Below are 26,679 nucleotides of genomic sequence, written 5' to 3'. Positions count from 1 at the left end.
CTAGAAGCCGCTGCAGACCCCAGGCCTGAGGGGTGAGGGCGGCATCCCCCGGCTCAGCTGGAAAATGACTCCCTCAGGGCAAGGCAGCCTCCCGACCTCAGTGCCGCCTCCGCGGTGGACGGAGGAACCCTGGCCTCCGCCTCCCCAAAGGTTGGGGTCAGGATACCACCCTCCGATAGTGCCACAAAGGGGAGGTCACCTCATGGCCTGCGGAGCAGGTCGTGGGGTCCCCAGGGTCGGGTCAAGCGCCCACGTGGGGGTGGGAGTTGGGGTCCACAGCTCACGTCTGGCCGTGCGGGGATTGACTAGGGGGTCCTGGGTTGGGTTCCGCCCTGGCGAGCCGGGAGTGCCCGGGGCGGGGTCTGTGCCGGGGGCGGGGTCTGTGCTGGGGGCGGGGTCCGGCGCGCGGGCCGTTCATTTCCGCCGGACGCGCTGGCTCCGGGCGGATGGAGGCGGCGAAGAGGTCGAGACTGAGACTGAGCCGCCGGAGGCCACCCTCGGGGGTCCGGTGAGGCCGGGGCTGGGGGCAGCAGGGAGAATGGGGAGGCTAGTGTCCCCGGCCGAGCAGTGGCCGGGTGTCACGTCCCCACGTGCTTCCCCGAGCCCGCCTCGGACCTGCCCCGCCCCCCCAGCTCTTCCCACCCGACCCCCACCCGCGGAATTCTCACCTCCCCACGCCGAGCTGCACACCTGTCCCCCCCGCTGAGTCCTTTCTCCTGTGCCCTCCCCGCCGGCTGAGTTCTCACCGCCCCGTCGCCCCAGGTCCCCGAGCAAGCCCCCCGGTTCCCCTCCGGACGGCGGCGAGTGTGCGCGGCCGTGGGCTGAGCTGCTGCGCGCCGCATGTGCGGAGCTGAACGTGGACGGCGAGCCGCCGCCGCTGCCCGCGTTCCCCGGCCAGGTGCGTGTGCAGTGGTCCCCGCGTGGCCCCGGGTCTCGGGCTGGGGCGGGGCGGGCGCGGTCCGACGACCCCGTCTTGTAGGAGCCCAGGCGCAGCCCTGAGCGCGCGCCCCCGGAAAGCTTCATCGTGGGAACCGAGACCTTCTCCTGGACGCCCTTCCCGCCGGCCCCGCGGCGAGGCGGGGACCCAAGCGACTGCGACCGGGTGCTCCGCGAGGCCCTGGGGCGCACGGGGTCCTCCGCCTGGTCCCCCCAACGACACCCCGCGCCCGAGCCCCGCGGGACCTCCAGCGCTGAGGAGCAGCCGTCCGTAGAGGGGTTGCCGACACTGCAGAGCTGCCCCATGTGCCAGGCCGTCTTCGCCCCCAGGTGAGTGGCCCCCCTGGGCCTTCCCTCCCCTCTGCTGCCACCCGGTGGCTCTTTCTCTGGAAACCACAGGCAGTTTCAGAAAGCTAGGGTAACTGAGCGCGACTTTGGCATTCTAAAGTGATATTTCACGCAGAAAAAGTGGGCAAAGCACAGAGACGGTGCTGATGAGCCAGAGGGCACAGGGGTGCAGGTCTGGGGGTCTACTTCCTGGTCCACCGGCCTGGGGCCCTGGTGACAGGCTGCAGCCTCCTGGACAGGGCCTCTGAGACTCTGCAGCATGAGGGCAGGGAGGCTCTGGCTCCAACCGGGTCCACCCTGACATCCGGGAACCGGGAAGTGACTGGCATTCCCGGGTGGACTGCCTCCAGAGCCAGTCCAGGCTGTGGGTCACTGAGCAGTTTTCTGTTACAGCCCCTCGGACACCTTCCCCCGTGGGTGGATTGTCAGTTTTAAAAACAAGATTTCATTTCTGTGTCTAGAGATACTTATCTCTTTTTAAAAGTCTAATGTATACTTTTATACCTTTTTAAAAGTAAGGGTGGTGGAATTGGACTTTGCTAAGAAGTCCCAACTGCCCAGCTTGTGGGCCACATGTCACAAAGCCGAGGACACAGGTGTGTGTGGGGGGTCATGGGGGTCAGGACGGCGGGAAGGAGTTTGGTCGGATGAAGGGGGTGGACGGCCGGTTTCGGTAGCTGGACGTGCTCTGCGTGTCCCGTGGCCTGGAGAGTGGGTTCAGTTACGTGCCTTGTCTTTGGTTTTCCAGAAGTAAAACCAGCCCTGGGGGGTGAAGGGAGTGGCTTATAGAACTAGCAGCTGATGACAGACAAAAGTCATCAAACCAGTGATCAAAACGTGTGGCACAAAACTGCACAGGTCTGCAGTCAAACATCCAGGCTCCTCCAGTGGCGACACTTCACTGGAGCCAAGCTTTTGGGGGCCTGGACGGCTTGGGGTGGGGAGAGTGAGGGCGAGGGGTGAGGAGGTGGCTGTCCCCGGGGGGCCTGTGGGCGAGGCCCCCCAGCCGGCACAGGTCTGGCATGGCGGGGGCGGGGGGGGGGGTGCAGTGGGTGTGGCAGCCGCGCTGAGATGCCCGTGCTCCTCGTAGCGCTGGAAAATTTTTCCCAGACCCAGTGTCTCACCGAACGTGTCTCTTGCCTGTACTGATGCTTCAGGACAGTTGTGGGCTGCAAACACCAGCTCTCTCACCAGTTTTTTTTTTTTTTTTTAAACATTTGTTTATTTTTGGTGCATCGGGTCTTAGTTGCAGCACATGGGATTTTTTGTTGCGGCGCGCGGGCTTAGTTGCCCTGCAGCATGTGGGATCGTAGTTCCCCGACCAGGGCTCGAACCCGTGTCCCCAGCATTGGAAAGAGGATTCTTAACCACTGCGCCACCAGGGAAGTCGTCCCCCCAACCCTGCCTACGAGTCCTGATGAAGCCATGAACGCTTTTTAAAATACGAAGTCCTCTTGATTCGTTCCCGTTGAAAGAACGTCTTCTTGGCAGCAGACGTGCGGCCCAGCCCCTCCGTCCCGGTCTAGGGGTGGCTTTTGTTCTTGGATTACTTGTTTTTCTACACAGTCTAAAAAAGGACTCCCAGATATGTTAGAAAGAAAGTTCTAGTCTGAGCTCTTTAAGCAGTTAGACTGAGGCTGGGCAGAATGCCTCGGGATTGCAGAGTAGGTGTCAGTGCGGTTGGGTCCAGGCCTCCGCGTGTCTGGAATGCTTCTAGCACGTTCTTCCCTCTGATTAAGAAGGAGAGAGCGGGCCCTTGCCGGGCCACACCCCGAGCCTGCAGGGTGACAGTGGAAAGCCCCCCCCCCCCCGCGCCCCTCCACCCCTGGGGCAAGGGGACAGGTCAGGCCATTAGGAGACAGAAATGGGACTGTCCCACACTTGCTTTCAGTGATTCTGGGGACTGTTTTGGGGCAGAGATGGAAGCCCTGCCGCCCCTCGGAGCAGAGGGATGGGCTGCTGGGCCGCGGGAGGTGCGGGCGGCCTGGGCGCCACGGGCAGTGAGACGGTGCTTGTCTTTCTTGGAGCCTCGCGCTTTCCGGGTCACTCAGAACCGTTTGTTCTCTGAGATTCTTCTCTGACCTGAGGGCCGTCATGTACCACGTGTGTGTGAAAGCCCCTCGGGGTCCGTGAGCTCGGGGCTGGTTCCGGAGATTGGCTCTCACCCGCCACCTGACGTGAGGACGGGAAACCAGATGGGCACCGTGTCCGCGTGATGAGACCCAGGCCAGCCCGTGGGGTCTCACGCGCTCCGAGGCCCCTGGAGGGTCGGAGCAGAGCCCCTTCCTGTGCTGGGCCTCCCGTCCACGCACCGGGCACGAGTGGGAGACAGAGGCAGAAGCTCAGTGTGCAAAGTGGACCCGCCACGAGGCTCCTGTTGGGGTGTGTGAGGGAATCCCAGACTGTGTCCCCACCGAGGGACAGTGCCGGGCAGCCCCCAGACGAGGTGACCCGGTCCAGATCTTAGGGTCTTCTGGTGGCCTCGGAGAAGGCACGTGGAGGAGCTGCTTCCCAGGACGGGCTGAGGGGCCTCTAGGGACTCGAGGAGGCACTGACCGGGGGCCTCAAATCCCCAGGAGGGAGCAGAAGGCCACCCAGACTGGCAGGGGCTCCCGCGAGCAGCAGAGGCCGCCGTGGGCGTGCATCAGGGGAGAGGCCGTGGCCCTCGGGCTCACCGAGCCACGCGGTGAAAGGAGGTCATTTCAGGCTGGGCGCCGGGACGTAGTGGTGCAGGGAAGGGCCTGTCTGCTCTGGCCAGGTGACCAGCTTGGTCTGCTGAACGCCTGGCTCTGCCGCCCTCTGGGCACCGTGGCTGCAAGCTGACCGTACACGGGCCACCAGCACATGGGGGACGGTCATTCCCGGCCTCTCCTCCTTGATGGCATCAGACGAGGTCAGGGATGGGAGGCGCCCGCTGTGACCGGCGCCCACTCTCCCCTCCCCCACCCAATGCCGAGGGGCTGATCCGTGGGCCGTGGAGCCCCACGAAGTCCTCTTCCCCAGAGGGGCCGAGTCCCTGAGTGAAGAAGACACATTCTCAGGTCTGAGGCGCACGCCCACCTTCGTAGTGACCGCCCTCCTAGTCACCAGCGCTCACGCCTTTTCTTTTCTGGTTGCCAAGCGGGTAGTTTTCGAAGGAAAACTTCGGAGGGAAGGAGGGAAGGGACGCATGGGCATTTGTTGGTGCGGACACACCTGGTGGGCTTGTCTGACTGATGAGACAGAGCCCCCGCCATGGGGGGTGGGGACCCCGCCCTCCACCTGGGGGGCCCCGTGTCTTGCCCACGCCCTTTACTTGGGACTTTCTGACACAGGGTTCCCCTCAGTCTCAGACGCAGGTGCCAGGTGAGCCTGGGAACGGGCATCCAACAAGCCTTCTGGGCGCCCTGGGGACCTTGGACCCAGGAGCAGGGTTTGGAAAGGCCCTTTCTGGTTGGGGGGCCGCCTCCTTGGTTCTGCCAGCCGAGGGCACCGTCCCCGGTTTCTCTCCAGCTACTCTTTGGTGCGTGGTGAGCACCCAGGAAGGGCGTGAAGCGGGTGTCGCGTGCTCTGGCCGGGCGCCCTCCCTGCCCGTGACCCTCTCCTCTCCTCGCAGGCTGACCCAGCTGGACATTGAGAGCCACCTGGCCCAGTGCCTGGCGGAGAGCACGGACGACGTGGTGTGGTGAGCAGCCCGGCCCACGGCTCCCCCTCCACCGGCTGGGCCACCGCCCCTCCGCTCTGCGTCCCCCAAAGCTGTGTATTAGAGCGCGTCAGCGTGAGGCGTTCACGTCCCGCGTCTGTGTTGAGGCCAAAACATCGGGTCCTTTTTCCTTTTGGGGTGATGCTGAGCAGCGTGGTGACTGAAGTGGACAGAGCAGCCCAGGCAGGTGACAGACAGTGTCACCAGCCGTTCGGTATTTGTACCCAGGTTGGCAGAACGGACGCTTTGCTCACCTCCGACTGGCTCCCATTTCACGACCGTGTTTTAACCCCTGGGTGAACCTGCTCCTTCTGCAGCTGTAGGTTACTGCCCGCAAGGAAGACACTGTCACTGGTGCCTGTCACCACCCGCAGGGGTTCAGAGCAGCTCCCCTCAAGTCGGGAATTCACGGGGAGGGACAGGCCCGCCTGCCGGCATCTTGTGTGAGCTGTGTCTCGTTCGTGCTCTCAGTGCCCACGGGAAGCAGGGCCAGGGAGCGGGTGCGGGTAGTTTTCCTTCCGGCGCTGTTGGCCCACAGGTTCTGGAAGAGCCTCGTCTCCAGCACAGCCACAGCGGCTGCAGCACCGGTGGGAGGGAGGGGGTAGGATGTGGAAGCCTAAGGTTAACCCCCAGAAGTTGGTATTTTCCTTTCAAAAAGGGCTTCAGACGAGCCATGAAAAGACACAGAGGAAGCGGCAGTGCACATTTCTCAGTGAAAGACGCCGATGTGAAAAGGCTACACGTGTGGTTCCAACTCTAGGACCTTCTGGGACAGGCAAAAGCCATGGAGACGGTGAAAAGAAAGACCAGTGGTCCCCAGGGGCTGGCGGGGAGAGGGCAGAGACAGGCAGAGCACAGGGGAGTTTTAGGGCAGGAAAACACTCTGAACTACAAGGGTGGTTACGCAACACGTGTATCAAGCCTGGGTCCAAACCCACAGAATGTACTGCTCCCAGGTGATGCAGCAGAGCAGGTTCTTCCCTGGTAGCAAATGCACCCTCTACGGGGATGCTGGGAGACGGAGGCGGCAGCGGGGCGGGGGGGCGCGTGCGAACTCTGTACCGTACCCTCACTCTTGCTGCGAACCTAAAACTGCTCTGAAAAATAAAATCTGTTTTTCAAAAGTGGCTTCAGGAGCCTTTGCTCCTGGCGACGCCTACTTCTAATGAAAACGACAACAGCACGCACTGTCATTAACGTCTTTAATAATGTGCAAGACACGAGCGGGTGTGGCCTCGGTGGGCACCCCCTCTGCAGGAGGAAAGCCATGGCCACGTGCGCCGCCATTCACTGTACAAACCACAGGGACGCGGTTACCTCTTTACAGTTCTGACGGCCCCAGTTTCCAAGAACCGTATCAAAAGGACACCGTATTGTGACTGGAGCCGCTGGAAAATGTTAATGATTTGTTTCCAAACCCCGCCTCAGCACACCCTTCGCCTTCAATTTATAAAAACAAGTGACTCTGCACAAAATCTCCCCTCCCCAGGAGCACAGGCCACGCACATGTCTTGCACACGAGCGGCCGCACTGGTGACCGGGAAGCTGTTTGGCAGCACCGCAACCTTGATATAAATGCCTTAGGTTTGAACAGATCCGTGGCCCCTGTGCTGTCTGAGCAAAGATGTCACCATACCCGATGCAGCACGCGACCCCTGTTGGGAGGAAGGGGGCTCCTGAGGCCGTCCGTGACCCTGTCCTGGGCAAGCGGGGTCTCCCCCGCCCAGGCGACCTCGCAGCCCTCACGCGTGGCTCCAGGACGACGTCACCGCGGGGCTGCCACGCCCCTCAGGCCCAGGCAGCTCTGACTCTGGTCCGTGGTCCCTCATTTCCGTCTCTGGAGGTGGGTCCTGGTCACAACTGGGGTGCTGGTTGGGACAAGCCTACACGTTCCATGGACACTGCTCTGCCACCGGGGTCAGGGGCCTGGGGAGGCTGGCGTGTCTGCGGAGGGTCACGGTGAGGCCGCAGCTTCTCTGTTATCCTTTAATTACCGTGATCCGCCCGAGGCCGCAGACACATGGAGAGAAGCAAGGCCTAGGGGTGTGTGGCGATGTGGGACATCCGGGGACTGCTGTCCCCGAGGGCGGGCAAGGCCCCTGCCCCCCCCCCCAACACTCTGCCTGTCCCTGAGCCACACCTGACATGTCAGGGACTTGCAAACCCACGATCTACCTCGTTCTAGAAAACCTCGGGTTTGGCTTTTCACTTACGAGGGTGGCCGAGTGACACGCGCCCCCTTTGCAGATTATGGGAAGTGGGGGTGAGCCGTGCCCAGAGATGCGTGTGTGAGGGTATTCCAGATTTACTGTTTCACTTTAAGGCTTAGGACCCATCATACATGTATCTTTTAAAATTTCTAATTCTGAGCATCATTATTTCTGATAAAAATATTTTCCCAAAATCTGATACGTAACACAAGACGTCACATAGGCACTGCTTAGTGTTTCCAGAAAGATATTTTGTGCGGATTTAGTTTTCAGATTTTTTTTGTTTTTTGGTCTACGGGTGCTTTGGTGAGCCGTGTTTTAGAACCTCTATGATCCAATTTTCCTGGTCAGTCTAATGCCTGGGTCGGGACCAGCGGTGCCCACCTGGTGAAGGGGGGGACCTGGGCGTCAGACCACAGGGGCTACTGACGTGCTCGGTATGAAAATACTTGTTAAATATTAACAACAGGAACTTACCAGGATTTAGAAAATGTTCCGAATTCGTAAAAATGCTCCATTGCAGTGGGTCCCCGCAGGCACTTACACTCCGGTCCCCGGCCCGCGCCTCCTCCGGGTGGGGCTGTGCCTGCGACGCTGGGCGGGTGCCACCCGCGAAAAAAAGGCATCAGAGGGAAGCTTCAACATCATCGGGACACTTTATTCCTCAGGACGTTACAGGCAAACTCTCCCGGCGGAGCAGGTCAGTTCTGTTTCTGTGGAAAGTGTGCACCTTCGAAGTCGGGGACACTTCCTCCCTCGGACACGGGCACCGCGGCCTCCGCGGCGCAGGCCCAAGAAGCAAGTTCCTCTGGTGCAGGCGGCCGCGGGCCGCATGGAGGGGCTGTTCTGCCCGGGCCGCCAGCACCCAGCCCGGCATGCATGCATGCGCGGTGGTCGGGGACAGGCCCGCACCGGCTGCCCGCGTCCACGACAAGAACGCGGCGCCTCACGCGGACTCCTCGGCGGACAGGAGCAGCGGGTGGGTGTATTCAAACCCTTCAAACTCCGACTGGTCGATCCTCTTGAGGACGTCCCTGTGGGTACCGGACAGGGCAGGCTCGACGGGCCGCGCGAGACCCCGGCCCGCAGCTCGGGATGCCCCGCCCCCGCCCCCGGCCCCCACGCGAGACCCGCCCACGGCCACGCCCCCGCCGCTCAGGACGCCCCGCCCGTCCGGCAGGTCTTACTCGTCGTCCGGGGTCAGCTGCACCGGCTCGCTGGTGAACTGCGTGTCGAAGTTGTCCAGGCCGTAGTCGTCCGTTATCTGCGGCTGGAAGGGCGGCAGGGCCTGCTTCTTCCCCAGCTGCAAGAAGACACGCGGTCAGACCCATGCACGCCGGCTCAGCGCCCGCTTGGAGTTTGCACAAACATAAACCACGGAATCGAACAGAAGAGACCGCCTTTAAATATGCCTCATGTTTAAAGACCGATTGTTTTTCTCTTAAAGTCCAGCAGGAAGATTTTCCAGTCATAAAAACCCTACTTGAGCTGAAAAACGCTGGCAGCGCAGGCCGTGCGGGATGTACCTGGGATGGAGCGCAAGGTCCGGCCACCCACGCGGGATCCTACGCCATCTGGGGTTTGCGCCCCCCTCGGCAGCCCCACCACTTAAACCAAAGGAGGCTAGTTTGGGGAAGTTTCTTCCTTTCTTAATCTGGGAACCCAGGTCATAAAGGAGCTGGGACCTGGCAGGGACGCCCACACTGGAACCCCTTCTCCCAGAAAAGCCTTAAGTGGCCATTTCTATGGTTTTCTTTTTATATGTAAATTTATTTTTGGCTGCATTGGGTCTTCATTGCCTTGCAAGGGCTTTCTCTAGTTGTGGCGGGCGGGGGCTGCTCCTCGTTGCAGTGCGCGGGCTTCTCATTGCGGTGGCTTCTCTTGCTGCGGAGCACGGGCTTCAGTAGTTGTGGCACGTGGGCTCAGTGGTCATGGCTCACGGGCTCTAGAGCTCAGGCTCAGTAGCTGTTGGCGCACGGGCTTAGTTGCTCCGCGGCTTGTGGGATCTTCCTGGACCAGGGCTCGAACCTGTGTCCCCTGGATTGGCAGGCGGATTCTTAACCACTGTGCCACCAGGGAAGCCCTCTATGTATTTCTAATCCCAATGGGATGCAAGGCAGTAAAACGCTTGTCAGGTGGGAAATGGGGCGTCTCAGGACCCAGACTCTGCTTCCTACTCGACATTTAGGAGGATGAGACATGCTCATGCCTAGAGAGGGTGAGTCGCGCTCTGGGGCAGAGCAACTCAGCGCCACACCGCTCACAGTGAGCACGGAGGACGGCGAGGATGGAGCGGCCCCCACGTTCACACACTCGGTGACATAACCCACCCAGGTGTGCGCTGCGCACCTGTGCTGGGCCAGGCGCACTCCTAAGAACACAGATCGAGTCGTAAGTGAGAGGTAAGGTCCTGCCCCGCGGGGTCTGCGCCCACCCACACCAGCCACGTGTGAGCCAGCAGCCAGCCCTGCAGCCCGGAGCCCTCAGCTCTCAACGCCCAGAGCAGCTTGACTCAGGAAGAGGATGCCCCAAGCCTTTCGGGACGGGCTGCCCCCTTCCCTTGGAGGGTCTGCGTGAGTGCTGAGCCTGGAAACCTCCACCTGGGTGGGGCCTCCGTGGGACCCCGTCCAAGATGTGGAACTGTCCCAAGGCCCCGTGTGGGGAGCGAGCGACAGCTGAGTCAAAAATAAGCCCCCAGCCCAGCTCAGCTCACACCGGCTCTTTGCACTGTGGGACCCAGAGCCATCAGGAACTCCAGTTATAGCAAGAGAAACAAACTGGGCCTGGAATGCTGAAACATGTTCCATAAGTCTGGGGACTTGGGAAGGATGAACGCAGGTTCTGCTGGCGAAGTTGGTGCATGAAATGAGGATGCCACAGAAACAGACGAATCCTTCCCAGTAATGCCCAGGTGTCAGGGCTGAGACCAGCGCACCTGCCAGAGCCCCGGCAGAGGAACGCCTGTGTCTGTCACCCAGGGGATGCAGGAGCAGAGGGAACGGGCCGACCCGCAGGCAGAGCGGGGTCACCAGTGTTCGTGTGCGTGCGTGTGTCTGCACACCCGTGCACACACTGCAGTCACAAGGCCCCGGCAGCTGGTAGGGTTGGGCCACGCCCTGGGCACTGTTACGGGGACACAAGGCCTTCCCTTCTTCCCTGACTTCCTCTCATGTGCAAGTTTCCGTATTCTTCTGTATGTATGAAATACATTCTGGTGAAAAGTGAAAAAAGGGGGCATTTCTTACACGATTTTCCCTCCCTCAGGTCTCAGGCTGCTTTAGAAACATTTAAACAGCAAGAGTCAGAAAGACTACGAGGCAAGCACAGCTGGGTGCTGGCCTGGGGTCCTCTGAGCCCAGCCCCACCCCTGCCCCTGCTCTGCGGGCCAAGGCTGCCTCAGTCCGTGGCAAAGCCCCCCGGAGTATCCCATACACAATGTCACCTCCTCTTCCCTCAGTCAAAAGCAGTGCACGAGGGACTTCCCTGCTGGTGCTGTTGATAAAACTCCGCCCTCCCAGTGCAGGGGGCCCAGGTTTGATCTCTGGTCAGAGAACTAGATCCCACACTCATGCCGCAACTAAGAGTTCGCATGCCACAACTAAGGACCCCACGAGCTGCAACTAAGGATCTGGCAAGCCACAACTAAGGAGCCTACCCCCACAACTAAGACCCATCGCAACCAAATAAAAAAAACAAAAACAAACAGTGGACGAGAACGGTGCCACCCGAGTGATGTCCTGTGCATCCCACCACTTAGCCCTGCGGTGTTATGGGAAAGAAGAGGCTGGCAGAGGACGGGGGTGAGGGGTGGCGGCTCCAGTTCTGAGGAGATGGCCTGAAAGAGGTGAGGGAGCGGTGGAGGTCGGGGAGGGGCACAGCTGTGCAAAGACAGGAGCGGACCTGGTATGTTGGGCGTCGAGGGGATCACGAAGGCCCAGCAGAGGAGGCCGTTGCTGCTAGGGGCCACGCGCGAAGCCGGGGACCAGCCCGGATGAGGGTGGCTCAGACCCAGGTGGCTGCAGTGGGGGTGGGAGAAGGTCCAGGCCCTGGAGGTTGAGTCCCTGAGGCCTGGGTGGGTCAAGGTCCACTGCAGGGGGGAGGGGCCACGGTGCACCGGGATGTCCTATTGGAACTAGCTAGCCAGCCAAGCGGAAACATCCGGGAGCTGGATCAACTCAGGCGGATGGCAGCGGTCACAGACCGGGCACCCCGCCACGGGACCCCCCAGCATGGCATGGGCGCCCAGGCAAGGCTGTTCCCAGGACCTTCAAGAAGCAGCCCCCGCCCCCAGGGGCTCGCCAGGCCCCCTCCTTGCTCTTCAGGAGTTTCCAGATGGCTCCCCGCCCATCCCCACCCCCCGCCCCCCCCGAGGGCCGCCCACCGCACGGGGCGGGGGGCGGTGCCAGGCCCGCGCTGCTTTACCAGGTCCCAGTCTATACTACGGAAGAAAGCGTGAGACTTGATGTCGGAAAATCCAGTCTGTGGCCGGCAGCCGAGCCTCTCCTTAGGGTCCTGGGGGTCAGAGTTCAAATGAGGACAGGTCAGCACAGAGCAAGGCGGCCCCTGATGCCCGTGCCCAGCGGGGGGCGGGCCTGCCCTCCCCGGGACCCCCCGCCGGCCCGGCACCCAGGCGAAGGCCAGACGTTCCCTTCATTGGAAACGCTTCCTGCCGGCAGGTCAAGCTCCTCCGGGAGGTTCCTCTTTGGCATCGTTCCTCGTCGTTACATTTTGTCAAGCGTGAACAAGCATCCGTAGGACCAAGGAAGGACGCAGAGAGCCACACCCACGCCCGACACTAAAAATGCCAACCAGCTGGTGGAGCCGTGGCCCCAGTAACAGAGGAAGGGCCGCAGCCACGGCTGGCTCGGCCGCCACGGGGGCCACAAGCGTACCTTGTTTAAAAATCCTTTCAACACGTGGGAGGCCTTGACCGAGAGGAACCGGGGGATCCGGATGGGCTTCTCCAGGATGACTGCAACGACCCGGACCGGGAGGTGAGAGCCAGCCCCCTCTCCGTGCCCGGCCCCGCCCGCCATGTCAGCTCTGCCCAGCAGCCAGGGAGCCGGCGGCCTGCAGGGCGCTGGGAACCCTCCTGAGCAGGCGGTTCGGGGCACTCGTGGTGCCCCGGGCCCCGTCCTACACCCCAGCAGGGTCTCGAGGCCGCAAAGGGCCCAAGTGCCCACGGTCACACGTGCTCACGATCACATACGAACCAACGGTGGCTCAGCTGGCCCTGCGTCCCCACGTCCACGGGTGCCAGAGGCCACCGTGGGGACAGCCTCGCCCTGAGCCCCAGCATGCCGGGGCTGTCGGTTCTGGCCCGGGGCCCAGATTGCAAGGAGCCGTGGCTGGTAGGAGGCAGCACTGTGGCTCAGCACAGCCGCTGCCCGGGACTCATGTGCACACCTGGCATGGGCGGAAGGGAGTTTGGGCTAAATCGGGACAGATTCTCTTTCCCGTGGGCGTGAGAGTGCCGTGTCCCCCTAGCCACGGCCGTTCCCACACCCACGGCCCGGGCTTTGCTCCCTGAGAGCCGGTCGTGGACGGGTGGCCCCACCTAGTCTGTGGCAGCCACGGGGACCAGCCTGGGGACCTGCACCTCTGAAAGGGGAAAACCCGCAGGGTGTGGAGTCAGCTGGACGCACGGCCCGCGCACCTTGGAAAAGGTAGTCCTCGGTGTTCATGTCGGGGTTGTCGGTGATGATGTCGAAGGGGGAGCGGCCAGCCATCATCTCGAACATCAGGACGCCCAGCGCCCACCAGTCCACACTGAACCCTGGGAGAGAGTGCAGGCCTGTCAGGCCGGGCCTCTCCAGTTGTGCTGTCCCGTCACGAGGCGACAGTCATGACAGTTTGCGTTTCCTGAACCACAGCTGAGGATGCATGTCCCCAGCGTCTCCCAGGCAGCCTGGCCTCCCCTCTGTCCACTGTCCCCGGGACGCTCGGCTCCCCCTTACTAGCTGCAGAGCTGTCTCCACATCGAGGCAGTCCACGGACGGCCAGCTGCTCCCAGGGTCTGCAGCTGTCCACCTCCATCACACACGGGGTCCCCATCCCGGGCCAGGTTCTAGACTCCCTGCTCTGGTCCACAGCTGCCGTCTGTCCTTCTCTGGCTACTAAGTGACTTCAACCCTATCAGCCTCCTGGGTGCCCAGGTATCTGAGGGTGCGAGAACTGCCCACCCTGCCTACCCGCCCCCCGACTGTTAACAGCAAGGAAAATGTGTGGAAATAAATATTCGATGGTCTGTCTGGGCTGTGAAAACAGCAGAACCCAAGGAAGGGGTGACAAGCTCCAGTGTCCATGGGGGCTGTGCGTGGCTCTAGCGGCTCTGGGAACCCCCTCCAGAGGGCGGCGCCCACTGACTCGGGACACCCGCCTCAGCCCTTCGGGCTCCTTGACCAGAGGGATCCTGTCCAGTGACCTCGCCAGGGGACACTCAGGTGGACACACAGGACAACAGCTGGGGACTGAGGCCAGTTAGTGGCTTGGGGCTGGGACGAGGTAAGGTGTGCGTTTTAGTGCAATTTGGTTAGGAAGCCCCGGCTGCTGGGCCACGGCCCCAGAGCCCCTGGTGGGGAGCCCCGGCAGGGTTGGCCCCAGGCAGGCCCACCTCCCTCTCTCTCTGCTCCGTGGCCAAGTCCCCAGGGAGAGGAAACTCCCAGGGCTTGGGGCGCGCTCCCCCGCCTCCGCTGCGCCCAGCGCCCTAGCGCCCCGCCCACGCTCACCGTACTCCTCTCCCCGCAGGATTTCCGGGGCGATGTAGTTCGGGGTCCCGCAGAAAGTGCTCGTCGTGTCACCGGGGCCCAGGCCTTCCTGTAGGGATAAAGCCAGTTACCAGGAGGGAGGGGCCCGCCAGACACACCCCCGCCGGCGAGAGAACCAACAGAGGACCGGTGACGTGGGGGCGGCCGGAGCCCGGCAGCCAGGACGAGACGGAGCGGGCACTGGGTTGCCCGGGACCCCCCAGAGGCAGGCGGGGGCAGCGGGCCGGGAGCCCACCTTGCACATGCCGTAGTCCGTCAGCTTGATGTGACCGTCAGCGTCGAGGAGGACGTTGTCCAGCTTCAGGTCCCGATAGATGATCCCTCTCTCGTGTAGGAAGTTGAGCGCGATACAAATCTCAGCAGCGTAGAACCTGGGGAGGGAGTGACACCCGTCATCAGCAGAGAGAAGCCAACCAGGAACCGGGACGGGGGCCCAAGCGCACAGACGCCCCGTATCCTCCGCTGAAGAGCACGTGGGCCGACAGGACAGGACAAGGCACGCAGCGTCCTCGTGGTCAGGGAGACGCACACCAAACCCACCATGAGACGTCACCTCGCGCCCACCAGGACAGTCACTCTCCAAACCCCCCAGACAGAAAAGAACAAGTGCTGGTGAGGATGTGCAGAAACTGGAAGCCTTGTGCACTGCTGGTGGGGATGTAAAATGGTGCAGCTGCCGTGGAAAACAGTACGGAACCTCCTCAAAAAAATTAAAAATAGAATTACCATGTGACCCAGCAATACTGCTTCTGCGTATACATCCAAAAGAACTGAAAACAGGGACTCGAATGGTTATTTGTACCCCCATGTTCACAGCAGCGCTATTCACTGTGGCTAAAACACAGAAGCAACACAAGTGTCCATTGTCAGATGATGGATAAACAAAATGTGGTCCATTGACACAATGCAGTAATATTCAGCCCTAAAAAGGGAGGAGATTCTGACACCTGCTCCGGCGTGCGTGGACCTTGAGGCCACGATGCTGAGTGAAATAAGCCAGGCACGAGAGGCCACATCCTACGTGATCCCGCTTCTACGAGGTCCCTGGAGGCGATTCATAGAGACAGAAAGTAGGAGGGTGGCGGCCGGGGCTGGGGGAGGGGTGGGGAGTGAGTGTCTCATGGGGCCAGAGCGTCGGTTTGGGAAGATGAGAAAGTTCTGGAGATGACGGTGGTGATGGTTGTAAACACCATGAATGTGCTTAACGCCACTGAGCTGCGAACTTATAAATAAATGCAACGAGACAGTAATTTTATCTTATGTGTATTTTACCACAATTGGGAAAAGAGGACATGAGCGTGTGGGGCTCGCTCTTCTCCAATGACTACCCGCCTCCCCCCAAAAAGGATCTACGGTGACTCATGATGCCGCGTGGAATTATTTTCCAGTGAGGAAATGAGGAAAAGAGAAAAATATGGAAAACAGGAAAGAGCTACGTACGGGGTGGAAATAAACGCCCCACCCGCCCGTGAGGCCAAGGCTGTGTGGCAGTGATGGGGTCAGTGTCCCTGAGAGTCATTTAGAAAGAAATGGAGATGGTCTTCCTCTTCCAGGAGAGCCCCTGCTGTGCATCCGTGCAGATGGCGGGGAGCGGCCCTGCCGTCCAGGCAGCTAAGCTGATGGTCGGGACGTTCACCCCGTTTCAGAAACAGGGGAAAGCACGGCGCCACCGCACACGCAGCGCTCCGGGGGGTCGGCCACTCCCAGGACCCTCCCGGCTCTGGCCTGGCCCCTGGCGGGGGGCAGTGACCCCCTGTGCCCCTTCCCCAAATCCACTTCCCTCCTCCCGACCCCCCAGGCTCCCCCCGGCCCCCGGCTGCACCCACCTGGCGTGCTCCTCGGGCAGCTTCCTCTGCCTCTGCATGTGAAACATGAGGTCGCCCCCGTTGACGTACTCGATGACCAGGAACAACCTGTGGGACATGTGGCGGGGAGGCCAGGGTCACAGGCGCGGCCGGGACCCCCAGGGGTCCCCCTCTCTGGCCGGTCACCCTCCTGAGAGGCCCAGGGAAGGCGGTGACCGGGGCTGCCCGCCCCGCTCTGGGGTCAGAGGAGAGCCGCTCAGCTCTGACCCCAATGCAGTAAAACTCAGGAGAGAAACTCGCCACTCGCTGCGTCCAACACAGTTATTTGTTCTCCCAGGGGTGCCAGGCCTGCCTTTGGTTAAAAAAGGTAAAAATAAGGCAGGGCTGGTGGCCGGAGGCCCACTGGGGCAGGGAGGGCACTATGTGTCTGGGTGGCCGCAGAAGGCCTCCCCAGGGAGCAGAAGCCCGGGTGGTGGGGGGACGGGAGGGGCCACGGGGGAGGGCGGAGAGCTGAGGGACCACCCTGTAGGCCAAGGGGAAGCCAGAGGGCAGATGCACAAACCAGGTGATGCGAAGGACCCTCTGGCCGCCGTCTGGATGCACCCCAGGAAGGGCGGACGGGCAGGCGGAAGGGGGAGGAGGTGCCCAGGTGAGAGCACAGGTGCGCTGGCCAGGAGGGCCTGAGGCAGAGGCCGCAAGATTGCCAGTGGACTGGGCAGCCAGGAGGGGAAGGAGTGGGTGGGACCCTCCCTGAACAGCAGGTCCCAAGGGGGAGGGTCAGGCTTGCTGACCTGGCCACCGGGAGCGATGCCGGCTGCCCTCCAGGAGGGGTGTTGGGGGCAGCGGGGTCGGGGCTGCCGGCGGGAGGATCCCTGGGATTGACAGATCCGTCCTCCGGATGCAGGCAGGGCCCTTCAAGTCTCCAAATTTACCATTTACCATGTGGTTGCTTTTCTGATAAGATCCTTCTCACATTTAATAAGGTTCCATTTTCAAAATTAAATTCCCACACGATTTTCCAGAAATACCCTGCTGAGGGCAGCTCGCGGATTTTTAGGTCAACGGCTCCTCTGGGGCGCTTCTGGGGAGTTGGGAGCACAGACGGAGGGGAGCAAACCCGCCAGCCCCCCAACCTGTCTGCATCCCTGATTCAGTGATGACGTCCTTTAACACGGGGCAAGTGAACAAGCTGCAAATCGCCTTCCAACTCTCTGATTACATGTTTAGACTAGAAACAACTCCTAAATACATAAATAGCAGAAATGGAGACAAAAGCCTGAACACTGGGTGGGTAGCCAGAGCCTTCCCTGTCATCCTGGAGAAAACCCAGCTCCTCTGTGGGGGCAAAGCGGCTCCCCCGCCTCCAAAGGATGCTCCCGGAAAGGGTCCAGGAACCCTGGCCCTGACGCGGGTCCACCCGCTTTGCAGACAGATTGTGCTCACGCACATCTTGCCTGTGGCCGCTTTCACACTACAACAGAGGTGAGAGACGGAAAAAGCTTGCCGACCAGCTACAAACAGCAAGGACAAACGACAGCTGTACAGCCCCCGCTGACCGTCGGGCACTATTCCAACGTGTGTGCACGTCTGATCCTGGCAGCTACCCTGAGGGAAGTGCTATGCAGGTCCTCGACCCCTGGGGAGAGGCCTAAGACCGAACGGTTTTAAAAAAAACCATTTACTAACAACTCTGTGACATCAAAGCACAGGGCGGTATTTGCCACCAGGACCCGGAATCATGCAGCCCCAGGAGGTGTGTTCACCCCAACGTGGGTGCTCCCCAGGAAACGGATGTGGCCGCCCACACAGGGACAGAAAGAAATACACCAGTTCTGGAGACAGACACCAGCAGGACGGCTTAGGCAGCAGAAGAGATTTAAGGGGACATTTAAGAACCCAGAGAAGAAGCGGCAATGGTAGTTTCCCTTCTGTATCCAGGGGAAAGACCGTCAAGGCAGTTTCAAGAGAAGCCGCATCTCTACGCGTGGACGCGGGGACACGTTCAGCTGGTCTGTGGCTGTCACCTGGGGCCCCGGGTCTCAGGTAACTTGCCGATCAAGGAATTTATTTCATTTGTGAAACTGATCAGCTGCAAGAACAGAGCAGGATGGTTTTTTTTCTTAAAGCAACTGTGTATCTGAAGAATTTTTTCGTTCTACAAATAAATCTTACTACTACTTCCAACACTGCACTTTTTCTTTTTCCTCTTTGGTTTTTACAGGAGTACACTGGATTTACAATGTTGTGTTAGTTTCAGGTGTACCACTTTCAGCATTTCTTTAGCGCAGAACCCCACCAGAGCCGCCAGGGGCTGATTCACTCTGATGACAAGGCTTTGTGTGACTCAGACAAGCTGGCTGCTATGACAAAACGCCCCGATGTCCATGGCCAAGCGCAGCCGAAGGCCGTCTCTGGGCTTCACGCCCGGGGCTCTGCCATGGCGCAGGCAGAGTTGGCACGTGTGTGATGCCAGGATGGGAAAGAAGCCACCCCTGGGGCCGAGACAGCAGCTTACGTTTCCTCGGTACTTCACAAAATGTGCAAAATATAGTAAAACCTCGCAAAACAGGATTCATCAAGAGCTGGAGACAGCAAGGGGAGTAAACACCACAGTCAACTCACAGGCTGGGACCAGGGCAGGAGCAGAGGCCAGAGGCCGGCCCTACCTGCCTGACGCCCATCACCCGAGGAAAACCTGGGATGTGGGGCCTGTCCGATGGCTGAGGGTGCCGGGGGCAGGGGAAGAGGGGACCGTGGCCCCACCTGCATGGGAGATGCTCTCCTCAGCTCGGGGATGAGTCAGGCCAGGCCCCTACCTCCCCACAGCCCCCATGGGATAAAACACCAGCCCCAGGCTTCCCTGGTGGTGCAGTGGTTAAGAATCCGCCTGCCAATTCAGGGGACATGGGTTCAAGCCCTGGTCCGGTAAGATCCCACATGCCACGTGCACCACAACTACTGAGCCCACGTGCCACAACTACTGAGCCTGTGTGCCACAACTACTGAAGCCCGTGCACCTAGAGCCCGTGCTCCGCAAAAAGAGAAGCCACTGCAATGAGAAGCCCACGCACTGCAATGAAGAGTAGCCCCCACTTGCCGCAACTAGAGAAAGCCCGCGTGCAGCAACGAAGACCCAATGCAGCCAAAAATAAACAAACAAATTTATATATATATTAAAAAAGCCACCAGCCCCATACCTCGCTCAGAGGGGACACCGATGGCATGGGACAGTGTGCTGAGATCAAGAGGTAATGCCACATGGACACCAGCAGCTGGCTGCATCTGGCCCCCCACCCATGTCTGTCAATAAAGCTTTATCGGAACACTGTCTTTGTCTGTCTGAACCCCAGTGAGTAGCTGCCACAGAGACCATGTGGCCCTCAAAGGTGAAAATACTTACTATCTGGTCTTTTGAAAAAAAGTGTCGACCCCGCTGGTGTCAAAAATAACAAGAACAGCAGACTTTACAGCCCTCACAAAACGTCAGGCACTGTTCCAAGCACATCTGTGTATAAAACTTAACCTGAGAACCGTGCGGTAGGTTCTAGGAGTTTCCCTACTTTACAGACGGGGACACCGAGGCAGTGGAGGTGAAACAGCTTTCCCAGCATCACACAGTTACTGTCTAATAAGATCTGGTAGCGGCCGATCTGGATGAATCCAGAACGCAAGCCTGGAGCCCCACCGCCAGTTACCGACCCCCCATCACAGGGGTGGCTGCCCCCCAGTGGAGCTCAGGGACCGAAGAAAGGAAAAGAGGAAGCAGACAAGCACCTGGGCTCCCGACAATGAACGACAGACAGGAAAGGAGGCTGAGGGCCAAAGGGAGCATCTCGGGAGAGACCACCCTCATTCCTGGATGAAAATCAGAAACGCAAGGCAAGCCCCAGGACAGACACGGTCCGAACCAAAACCCTGAGTCAGAAGGATGCTCACAGCGATCGCGGTGAGCATGCAAACCAGATACAGCCCACGGCTCCGGGGCAGCTGCCTACAGAGCAGGGAAGCTGGCAACTCCAGGCCCAGAAAAACCTCCTCTCGGAGCGGGGGGACGAACAGCTTGTCTCCATCTCCCTGTGGACGGCGCGTGCTGGACGGACACACCACCAAGCACCCGTCTGCGTTTGAGGGCAAGGGGACCTGGCTAAGCCTGGCTCAAGCGCCTGTGCTGTCACACGTGAAGGACGCACGGAACGTGAACTCCAGCCCTTCCCAGACTCGGGAGTTGTGCCTCATGATGGAACCGAGCAAAGCAGGAGAGACCAAAACCGCGAAGCAGCTACAGAAGGACCGGCGGGAGGGTGGCACACCTAAAAGACGTAACAATTACAGCAAACGCAGTTGGGTGGTGGAGAGAGGGAAGCTGCCCTCTGAAACACCACAGGCCCCAGCAGATTCAGGGAGTCCTGCCAAGAGATCATTGCAATGAGATTTAGAATGTTCCAGAGAGTAAAAAATAAGGAAAATGCAGAAATCTAATAAAGATTGTATAAGGGGAACTGTAGATGGATCAGAAAACGTCAATGAAAAACTCCTAAATAAGATCAGAAAACTGAATTCAAAAGGACATTAACAAAACTGTACACTAAGACCAGGCATGCGTTTCCCCAGGAATTCAAGGAGAGTTCAACCCTGGGAAATAGGTTCTAATGATACAATTCATCATTTTAGGAGGCCCCGAGGAGTAAAAGTCATAACAATCACCCCCATAAACGGTGAGAAGACCTTCGGAAAAATTCCATATTCTTTCTTGACAATAAAATAAAAAGAGGTGTAAACTTCCTTCAGACAAACTGTAACTCCACGCCGGTTACTGGCGTGTCTGTAACCTCCCCACTGGGAGTCTCTGAGCTGCGTTTCTGAGGCTCTGGGGGAGATGGGATGATGGGGTCCAGGAGTCCGCAGGGGGTGAGCCTGTTCCCAAAAGCCAGACAGGGGCAGCACCTCCTTAGCCTCCAGCCTTGTCAGACGGGGCCCCTGTGGACCCGGAACTCAGGGCGATGGCCACAGGTGGAGACGCTGGTCCCTGCTGCTCCCTGCCTCCCCCAGTGCCCCTGGGCCCCTTGGTGTAGCAAACGTCAACACATTTGACTGGAATGCCAGCGCGGTCTGGTTCTGCATTCCTGACACCCCGCTGGCCCACGGCAGCTGGCGCTGGGCCCTCAGTGCCAACACCAGACGCGTCCCCTTGGGGTCAGGAAGGGGACAGGTTTGTCCACCACCACCAGTCCCCAAATGTGGTAGGTACCGGCTGATGTCATTAGAGGGGCACGAATCGGGAAGGAGGGGGTAACAGCATCGTCTGCAGATGTTATCACTGCACAGCCGGAAATCCAAGAAAACCACCTGAAATTTACCGGAGAAAGAGAATCATGAGGCAAAGGGCCCGAAATCAATGTGCAGAAACCGCGTTACGTTGCTTGTTGCTCTAATGGAAGAAAAGGCCTCCCTTACAGTAGAAACAGAAGAGAGAAACACTCAGGACAAGATGAAGCGAGGAACTGAAAACTCTGCACGAAGAAAAACTAAGATCTCCCGAAAGAGCAGATGAAAAGGGAAACCACGTGACTGAGCAGGAAGCGCCTGCACCCTAAGGATGCCCCGTCTTCCTTTCCGGAGCTGGACAGGTTGACTCCAAAGTCCACATGGAGAAATAAACAGCAGAAGGGAAAACAAGCAGCAGAACGTGCCAGTGACAAGGCCAGGCAGTGCGCACAAAGCTCCTTCCTCCTCCACTCTCCTGCGTTTTGAAATGGCGTCAAGTTTTTTTGAAAAAAGGAGCTACTCTTTTACGTGGTTTCTGATGTCGTTTAATAGTTGGCAAAAGCGCAATTTCAGGCCTGGTCCTGACAGTTACTTCGACCAAAGGAGCCCCCACGCCCGGCTCTAGCGAGGCCCTGTCCAGGGGAGGCGTGCAGCTGGACAGGACGTCATCTCAGTCAGGCAGTGGCTGCGTGGGGCACCGGAGTCACCGCATCCTAACGGGATGGTCCAAGGACGCCCACTCACGGAGAGCACGTCCCACGCCCGTGCACGCCCGTCCCCAAGCACGCGGTAATAACATGTCCCCACCACCCACTTGCCCTGGTCTGAAAGCAGCCAGTCGCCACCAGATTAGGAAGAAAGAAGGAATCACACTCAGTGAAGGCCGTGTGTGGGCACAGCGGCAGGAGGACTCAGGCCCCTGCGCTAGGCGGACGGAGGCCGTGCCCCAAGGGTCCCTCACTGTCCGGGGCTGTGGCGTGATCCACAACAGCTACCACAGTGTTTCCAGAGAGATGGAAACGATGGAAAAATACAGCGAAGTCCTGAAACCTCCTGAGTGTTCCGGGGAGTCTCGACTCACTTCTCCCCACGCGCGCCCTCGTGCCGGGCAGTCTAGCCCGAGGGGCCCTGCTTGGTAGCCTGAGGGGTCAGGGCTGTGTCCGGACCGTTTTAGGGGATGCAGGGGATCCAGGTGGAGAACAGAGGCTGACGTGGCTCCACCCACGCCCACTGTCACTCAGCGCCGCGCTTTCTATTCCGGGTTTAAACTATGACTGGAACACAAGTACTGCCTTTGGAAAGTACAGTGACTCACGTTCCCAAGGAGGGAGCACCTGCCCCTCAAGGTCGCGGATGACTCCTGCCGCGTGCACGGCCCCGTGGGCGCATCCTCACGCAGATGTCACAGGTGTCCCGTGACCACCACCAGGGCCCCCGGGAACCGGATCTCCCTGACCCTCCATCAGGAGCGGGCGGAGGTCAGACTGGGCCCGGGGTCTGCTCACCGCAGGCCCGCCGGCTCCTCACCGTGGCGACAACACCCGTGGCCCCGGCTCCCCCTCGGCTCCCGCTTCCCAGCCCCACGTCCACACCGCCCACTGGACACGTGCTCGCCCCGCGCCCCCAGCTCTCCACGTCAGACCCCGCCTGCCGCCCCAGCAGCGCCAAGCGTTCGTCAGCCCTGCCACGCTCTCCCTGGCATTGGGCGAACTCACCATCCTCGTCCCCCTCTAGGCCTCCCTCAGGCCTCCTCGCCCAGCAGGTCCTGCGTCCCCCGCTGAGGACCGTGGTGCTTTCGGAAGCCGTCCCACCGTCAAGCCTTTCCTCATCCTTCCCCGGCACAGCCGCCTCCCCTGGGACACACCCGTGCGACCGTCCCTCGTGGGTTCTGCCCCCACCCCGCCCCGCCTTGGCGGCGTTCCCAGGGTACACGTGTGCGTTGCGGCCCCCCTATATGGGGCCCTGGGACCCCGTCCAGGCTGAGGTCTCTCCAGAGCTGCAGGTGAGTCCTCAGGTGCGATTTACAAAGGCCAACACGCAAGGCGTTTCACATCTCGAAGCCACCGGGAACCAGGAAGAACCGAGCTTAGCGTCTAGGCGGGCACCGCAAACAAGGCACAGCCGCTGTGTTCTTTAAAGGGTGAGAAGCGCCCGCGGCCGCACGTGAGCATAGACAACCAATCGGCCAACGGTTAAAAGGCTTTACGTTGGAACAGCAAGTTGACTGCAAACACTTTGCTGGTGGCTTGCTCATCTGGGATCTGAGATCACGCAGAAGCGAGAGAAAGGTCCCCAAACTACAATCTAACGTGGGGGGCTGGGGGAGGGAGACATAGATTTCCAGCCACCATCTCTCGATCACCCATTTTCCCCACAATAGCGTAAACTGAAGCCGTTTCCCCTGTTTTGGCCATTTCGGAGTTAATTTTGGCTGTTGTGTAGAAAAGATGGGCTGTGTGGATACGAACAATGGTTTTTCCGTAACACAGATGTTTATTTTACACTAAAACCCCACTGTGGGACTTCCCTGGTGGCGCAGTGGTTAGGAATCCACCTGCCAACGCAGGGGTCATGGGTTCAAGCCCAGGTCTGGGAAGATCCCACACGCCGCAGAGCAACTAAGCCCGTGCGCCACAGCTACTGAGCCTGTGCTCTAGAGCCCGCGAGCCACAACTACTGAGCCCACGCGCCACAGCTACTGAAGCCCGTGCGCCTAGAGCCCGTGCTCCGCAACAAGAGAAGCCACCGCAATGAGAAGCCCGCGCACCGCAACGAAGAGCAGCCCCCGCTCGCCACAACTAGAGAAAGCCTGTGCGCAGCAACGAAGACCCAACGCGGCCAAAAATAATAAATAAATACATACATACATAAATACATTTATAAAAAAATTAAAAATAAAAATAAAACCCCACTGTACCATCTGCATATGTTTGTACACGCGTGGTGCTCTGTACCCTGTGTATACACGTAGCGACATTAGTGACTGTAATGCTCGGGGCTCCACGTCCATGAGTGAACATGGAACATGGCAGAGCCGGATGGCACTACTGGATTTGGGGAGAAAAAAGAAATGCTTGTTTTCTTCCCATCCGGAGACCCCCTTCCGATAACTGCTCGTGAGAAACTGTGTCTTATTTACCAGAGTTTTGCTGGTGGCGGCCCGCGGGCGCAGCTCCGGAGTGGAGCGGGTGTCCGCTGTGTTCAGTGGCGCTGCAAGGGCTCCGCCGGCTCCCGGCACCACGGCAGGCCCTCGGGGCGGCAGCTTGGCGAGGAGCCCACGGGAAGAGTCGAGGTGGCCCGCACGCCCATCCCAGCCACGTCCCCGCTGCCACCCTGCCCACCCACCTCCCAGTTCCCGACTCCAGTGGCCTCGCTCCTCATTCACCAGCAGCAGTGGGCGCGGTGCCGAGAGCCGCCCAACGTGGGGCGGGGCAGCTGCTGGCTCCTATGTCCTCGCGGGCTCAGACACGAGGTTCCGTCTGTTTGTTCCAAGGCCCAGCAGCCCCAAGAAGAGAGGCCCTTTCAGCCGAAGCTTACATCATTCACGGTTCCCCGGGAGCGGGACCTTCCTGGCTGTAAACGTTCCACTGACGGACCCACAGCCACAGCCCCTGAGGTGGGCATCCCTGCCATTCCCTGTCCCAGGGCTGAGACGGGGCCCAGAGAGGGTGCCCTGTGCGAGGTCGCCCGAACAGTAAGGGGGGCTGGCAAGCGAAGCCCAGCTGTCGGCTCCAAGCCTCTGCTGGTACCACTGTCAGGAGAACCACAAAAGGCTTTGAAAGACCGAAACGAGGACGGGGTCTCCGGAGGAGCCAGGCTCTGCTGCCACCGCCCTCCCAGGGCACGGCTTCCGGGCTCTCCCTCCGTCTCTGAGCCACTTTCCAACCGGGTGCGTTCTACACCAACAGTGCCATCCACAGACCCGCAAAGGAAGTCTGCCTGGTGGGGCCCCTCCCAGCCTCCCGGCCGGCTCGGCACCAGGCATCGGCCAGTCCCAGGGTCCCCGTCACCCGACGTGTGCGGGAACTTGAATTCTCCTGTGAGCGGGCTGTAACCTCTGACGAGTCCCTCATTAATCAGTGAGTCACATAAATGCTGACACACGCTCACTTTATATCTGTACCAAGGACATGACTGTACCTTAAGAAAATTATCCTTCAACACCGCAACTGCCTGTGAGGTGCCAGGTATGAACCAACTGCTGGGAGCACGAAACACCCCACCCGGCCCTGCTCTCAGGGAGCTCACACCGTGGGTGGTGGGGGACAGGCGTATATCATAAACCGGCGTCAAAGCAGGCGCGTGGAAACAGCCCGGAAAGACACCTGTCCGGACTAACCAGGTCTCAGGTGCTTCTAGACGTCACTGACGGATTCCATAGAAGTGGGAGGCAAAGGAACTAGACGCGGATGCTAATGGCTCCGGGGATGCCTCCCGGCTGTGAGTGCGAAGGCCGTACACAGCTTCTCACGTCAGTTTGGAAAGGCGCTACCGTGCGCACCCGCATCGTGGGGCTCACACGGAAACACCTGCGGGATGGTTTTTGTTTCCAATTCTAACCTTAACGCACCTGGGAACACGTGAGCCGGCGGATTTCCGGGACGTGAGTGCAGAAAGCGCTGTGCTCCTGTAACAGGGCTGGAAGTGAGGCTGAAACACCTGACCCTTGTACATCCACGCCCTACAAGTTCATACAGTGAAGTTAACTGAAAAACACAGCAAGACTCGTTTCACAATACGTTTAGGAAGCGTGGGGTTGGGGGGACACCCTCGGGCGGGCCCCATAATCCCAAGAGACTGGTCACAGCCAAAGAGAGGTGAGGAACACGCACCGGACACTATGCTGGGCCCTCCCGGAGCCCCGGGCGGGGGAAGAGGCCCGGCAGGCAGGGCGGCAAAGATGGACAGAGGGACCCAGGGGCAGCCTGGTTGCAGGGGCCTCGTCCACACGCCTAGGGGCCTGGACCGTCTCCCAGAAGCAATTGGGAAAGTGGTCGGGGGGCTCTGAAGCAGGTGATGGATACTTCAGATCTATGTTCTCGAAACATGGCTCAGTTCCAACGTGGGGGAACTGACAGCCTGGTGCCCCAGGGACCGGACGCCCCGAGGAGGCTGCAGCTGGGGCTCAGGGGGAAAGGGAGGGTCTGAGACCCACTCAGGAGGCAGAAGCACTGAGATCTGGGAAGGTGGCAACGCCAGTTCCGGTGGGAACAGGGGACTGAAGATCGAGAGAGGTGGGGGTGGGTGCGGGGGGCGTCGGGGGGTGAGTCACTGCTCTGACCACAACGAAGCCCCGAGCAGAGAGTGGGCGGAGCAGGAGCGAGACCGTCGCGCAGAGAGGCTTGCTGCACGCTGGGCCCTGGCAGAGTCGGGCCCTCGCTCGATCACTGGCTCCCTGCGCTGATATAAACCTTCCCCAAGAGATAAGCGTATCTCACCGTGATCACACTGCACGAACAACACGGTTTACACAGAACACCTGCTGCTGGCTGGGAGTGTGGGACTTGGGCATGTGTTAGGTAGAGGTGCCTGCGTGACCCGCCCCCAGTAAACCCCGAGTTTCACAATTCCCTGTGGAGGGATTCAGGGTGTCCTGTGGGACTCCACAGGGAGGGACTCCGGGAGCTCACGCCCGGTTTCCTCCCGACTTCACCCCGTGCGTCGTT

At 60.0% G+C, this 26,679-nt stretch overlaps 2 protein-coding genes across 4 annotated transcripts in view; one reads left to right on the top strand and one right to left on the bottom strand.

Annotated features, from left to right (window-relative positions):
• Positions 1-406: 406 nt before the first annotated feature.
• FAAP20 (FA core complex associated protein 20) lies at positions 407-6,093 on the top strand. The gene is made up of 4 exons (XM_067717765.1): positions 407-508; positions 763-898; positions 980-1,266; positions 4,880-6,093. Exons 1-4 carry the CDS (start codon positions 447-449, stop codon positions 4,950-4,952), a joined length of 558 nt encoding a protein of 185 aa, XP_067573866.1. The 5' UTR covers positions 407-446; the 3' UTR covers positions 4,953-6,093.
• A 1,720-nt stretch (positions 6,094-7,813) lies between these two features.
• Positions 7,814-26,679, bottom strand: part of PRKCZ (protein kinase C zeta) — a 97,788-nt gene continuing 78,922 nt past the window's right edge. For all 3 annotated transcript variants that reach the window (XM_067717744.1, XM_067717745.1, XM_067717746.1), the window contains 8 exons: positions 15,770-15,856; positions 14,179-14,314; positions 13,905-13,992; positions 12,833-12,952; positions 12,069-12,148; positions 11,599-11,688; positions 8,364-8,479; positions 7,814-8,210 (listed from right to left, as the gene is read on the bottom strand). In XM_067717744.1, coding sequence (XP_067573845.1) covers positions 8,123-8,210; positions 8,364-8,479; positions 11,599-11,688; positions 12,069-12,148; positions 12,833-12,952; positions 13,905-13,992; positions 14,179-14,314; positions 15,770-15,856 — 805 coding nt within the window. In that variant the 3' untranslated portion in view covers positions 7,814-8,122. The remainder of the gene's footprint in view (positions 8,211-8,363; positions 8,480-11,598; positions 11,689-12,068; positions 12,149-12,832; positions 12,953-13,904; positions 13,993-14,178; positions 14,315-15,769; positions 15,857-26,679) is intronic.

This window comes from Pseudorca crassidens, chromosome 2, assembly GCF_039906515.1.
Source record: "Pseudorca crassidens isolate mPseCra1 chromosome 2, mPseCra1.hap1, whole genome shotgun sequence".
Taxonomy (NCBI): Eukaryota; Metazoa; Chordata; class Mammalia; order Artiodactyla; family Delphinidae; genus Pseudorca; species Pseudorca crassidens.
The sequence above is the reverse complement of the archived record's forward strand: the minus strand, read 5'-3'. Positions and strand labels throughout refer to the sequence as shown.